A 4,095-nucleotide genomic window follows, 5' to 3' on the forward strand; every position below is an offset into this window, starting at 1 on the left:
TAGTATAGCACCAGGTCCTACGTGCCTTTGAGATATCTCAGTATTCTTTTGGCATCCTTCAAGTGAGATTTCTTGGGATTTGATTGAAACCTCGCACACAGCCCTACGCTGAAAACAATATCAAGTCGACTGGCAGTGAGATAGAGAAGAGACCCAATGATGCCTCTATATATTGTTTGATTCACATGAGATTCGGTTTCATCCATGTCCAGTCGAGTGGCAGTTGCAATGGGAGTGTCTATCACCTTTGATGCTTCCATGTCGAACCTCTTCAAGAGTTCCCTGATGTATTTTTACTGATAGATGAAAGTACCCTTTGGGGACTGTTTTACTTGAAGACCCAAGAAGAAGTTTAATTCCCCCATCATGCTCATTTCAAATTCACTTCCCATAAGTTTTGCAAATTCTTCACACAGAGTCAGTCGTTGCTCGAAAAATAATATCATCAACATAGACCTAAACAATGAGCAGGTTCCTTCCTCGTTTCTTTAAGAAAAGAGTGTTGTCAATTTTCCCTCTCTTAAAGCAATTTTCTAAGAGAAATTTTGACAATCTTTCATACCATGCTCGAGGAGCCTGCTTTACCCCATACAAGGCTTTGTCCAATTTGAACACATATTCATGGTGCTCATGACATTCAAACCCAGGGGGTTGCTTCACATAGACTTCTTCCTTAAGTAGTCCATTCAAGAATGCACTTTTGACATCCATTTGGAACAAAGTGAAATTCCATATGATAAGCAAAGGCGATCAAAATTCTAATGGCTTCAATGCGAGCCACTGGAGCAAAAGTTTCATCATAGTCAATCCCTTCCTCCTGATCGTAACCTTGAACCACTAGCCTGGCCTTGTTCCTTGTGGTAATTCCATGCTCATCGAGCTTGTTTCTGAATACCCACCTGGTTCATATAATGGTTTTATCTGGGGGTTTGGGTACCAGGTGCCAAACACTATTTCTCTCAAATTGATACAGCTCGTATTGCATGGCTGTAATCCAATCTGCATCTTTTAAGGGTTCCTTGATGTTCTTGGGTTCTATCTAGGAGAGAAAGGCTGAGAAGGAAAGTGAATTTCTAGCTCTTGACCTGGTTTAGACTCCGGAATATAGAGGAGTGATTATGTTATCCAACGGGTGAGAACTTTGATGTCTCCAGTTAGATGTCTGGGGTTCATTCTGAGAGGTAGAAAGTATGTTTGGCTGATTTTCCTCTATCCTTCTCTCAGATGCCAGTGAAGTTCCCTAAATTGTATCAACCACTCTTTCTTCAGCTTCAGTGGTTGTAATTGGAGTGCTTGGTTCTGTTGACGATGAGGTAGCGTTGTCCTCATTTGCCTCCTTCACTTGACTCATCATATCTACTTTTCCGTTTGTCATGTTAATGACTTCACTAGGAACAAGTAAGGGTTCTCCATCTTGATCTTCCTCAGTATTCTTCTCAAATGATGGATGAGATTCATCATAAATAACATGGACGCTTTCTTCAACACATTGAGTTCTCTTGTTATATATCTTGTAAGCCTTACTTGAGAAGAGTATCCAAGAAATATCCCTTCGTCACTTTTGGCATCGAACTTACCAAGCTGATCTTTTCCATTGTTGAGAACATAGCATTTGCATTCAAATGTTCTTAGGTAAGTCAGCTTGGGTTTTCTTCCATTAAGCAACTCATACGGGGTTTTGTTCAGAATTGATCTGATCTTGCACCTATTCACTAAATAGCAGGCAGTGTTGACAGCTTCAGCCCAAAATTTCTTAGCAAGTCCACTGTCAATCAGCATTGTTCTTTCCATTTCTTCCAGAGTTCTATTCTTTCTTTCTACTACTCCATTTTTCGGTGGAGTTCTAGGAGCTGAGAAGTTGTGAGAGATGTCATTTTCATTGCAGAAATCATCAAATTTGACATTGCCAAATTCTGTCCCATGATCTGATCTAATGCACAAAACTCTAGACTCCATCTTCACCTGGATTTTCTTCACAAAGGCCATAAATACTTCAACCGTTTCATCTTTTGTATTCTGAGAAATAGAGTCCATGTGAATCTGGAATAGTCATCCACGATCACGAAAATGTATCTCTTTCCTCCTCTACTTTGCACCCTCATAGGTCTACACAGATCCATATGCAGGAGCTCAAGTGGTTTTGAGGTGCTCACATCTCTTTTTGACTTAAAGAAGGACTTTACATGTTTTCCTCTAGCACAGGCATCGCAGACCGTTTGAGTTTTGAATTGTGACATGGGCAAACCATGGACCAAGTCCTTCTGAATTAGTTTGTTCAGAAGGGAGAAGCTTGCATGACCCAGTCTTCTGTGCCATAGTTCAGCATCATCGTCAATAGCCTTCAGACAACTCAGATCACAACTCTGTAAGGATTCGAAATCAGCAACATAAATGTTCTTGTATCTTTTGGCCACCAGGACTATTTCACCAGTCACAAGGTCAGTGACTGTACATATTTTGGACAAGAACTCTACTTTGTTTCCCTTATCCCAAATTTGAGAGACACTCAGGAGACTGTACTTTAGTCCATTGACATAGTACATATTTTCAATAGAGTGAGTGAGTGACTTCCCAACTTTTCCAACTCCAAGAATGTACCCCTTTTTGCCATTGCCAAAGGATATACTCCCTCCTTGCAGGGCTTTTAGTGAAAGAAAGTTTGTGATGTTTCCAGTCATGTGTTTCGAACATCCACTATCCATGAACCATTGTTGACCACTTACCTTCACTGTTCTCTACACAAGAGGATGAATAAGAGCTCTCTTAGTCCAAACAGGTAATGTACGTTTTCTATGAGTGGAACCTAGTCCTTCTTTTGTGATCACAGTTTCAGTAGCCACTTTATCTTTTGGGACTGATTGATTCTTAGCTTGGACACCTTCATTGGAGTGCCCAGTGTTCCCACATTGGGTACGAGGCCAGTTGTCAGATGCAGTGGCGCTCTTACTGTGAGGGTTGTAAGGATCTTTCTTCCTTGGAAACCCTGCTCTCCGCCCTTTTTCACTGTTATTAGTGAGCAAGGTAGTGGTAGCCTCTACGGACCAGGTCCACTTTAGAGACTTTTCAAGATCATTCATTACTTTTTCTAGATTGGCTTGGAGGAGCTCGTTTTTCTCAATTTCAGCACTCATCCTACATCTCAAGGCCTTCACCTCATCTTCAAGCCTAGAATATTCCTCACTTATTATCTCCTTTCCTCTTTCAGAGCTTTTTGGTTTTGACTCAGTCAAGGGCTTTGCTATTAGTTCCCTGTGGTCAGCAGTTTCTACCAAAAGATCAGTCTTTTCTTTTCTAAGAATTTCAATGGCCTTCTTTTGATCAGTGATTGCAGCCACTAAGTCTTTTCTAATATATTCAGATTCTTTTAGTTCTAAGAACAAGGAATATCTATCCTCCGCAAGACTACAAAAGGCAGTAATTAAAACATCAGCTAAACACATGAGTTTTTTTGGAGAATAGGATTTCAGATTTTTCTGAACATCCCTGAAGTTTACCTCTCCGTTGCCATTATCTTCGCCATTGTCTGATTGAGCCATCAAAGCAAGTGTTGAGTCATATCCAATCTCCTCGCCTTCAACTGCCATCATAAAACTATTATCAGTATTAGATTTATCTTGCTTTACTTGTGTAGTTCCCTCATAGGCTATTTGCAAAGCCTCCCATATTTCCTTAGCAGTGTCGCATGTAGATACTCTGTCGTACTCTTTGGGTTCCAAACCATATACCAAAATTTTCTTGGCACGAAAATTCTTCTTTATTGCTTTCTAATCTACTTCAGTGTATTCTCCGCTGGTCTTTTTCATTGAAAATGAAAATTAATTTAGTACCTTGATTGGAACAAACGGACCATCGCAGATAACATCCCAAAGCTCTCAATCCTCAGCCATGATGAAATCATGCATTCTAGCTTTCCACCACCAATAGCATTATCAGAAATCATCTTTAAAGTGAGGTGTCGTTCGAAGTTGTCGGGTTCGTCGAAGTCCTAGTCTACAGATTGTTTTAGGATTGTGATTTGGGAGCTCCTCTTTCATTGTGAATGTGATTGTTTATATGGGTCCACCAAGTCTTAGAGTACCTAGTCCTCTACAAGTT

At 40.4% G+C, this 4,095-nt stretch overlaps 1 protein-coding gene across 1 annotated transcript; it reads right to left on the reverse strand.

Moving 5' to 3' along the window:
• Positions 1–1,973: 1,973 nt before the first annotated feature.
• Positions 1,974–2,543, reverse strand: LOC142175079 (putative mitochondrial protein AtMg00300). Its single transcript, XM_075241486.1, has one exon. It carries the CDS (start codon positions 2,541–2,543, stop codon positions 1,974–1,976), a length of 570 nt encoding a protein of 189 aa, XP_075097587.1.
• Positions 2,544–4,095: the final 1,552 nt, after the last annotated feature.

Source organism: Nicotiana tabacum, chromosome 21 (genome assembly GCF_000715075.1).
Source record: "Nicotiana tabacum cultivar K326 chromosome 21, ASM71507v2, whole genome shotgun sequence".
NCBI lineage: Eukaryota > Viridiplantae > Streptophyta > Magnoliopsida > Solanales > Solanaceae > Nicotiana > Nicotiana tabacum.

What these genes read in the sequence shown, in the direction of transcription:
- LOC142175079 (XM_075241486.1), bottom strand. Translation starts at nt 2,543, where the DNA reads ATGTACTATGTCAATGGACTAAAGTACAGTCTCCTGAGTGTCTCTCAA.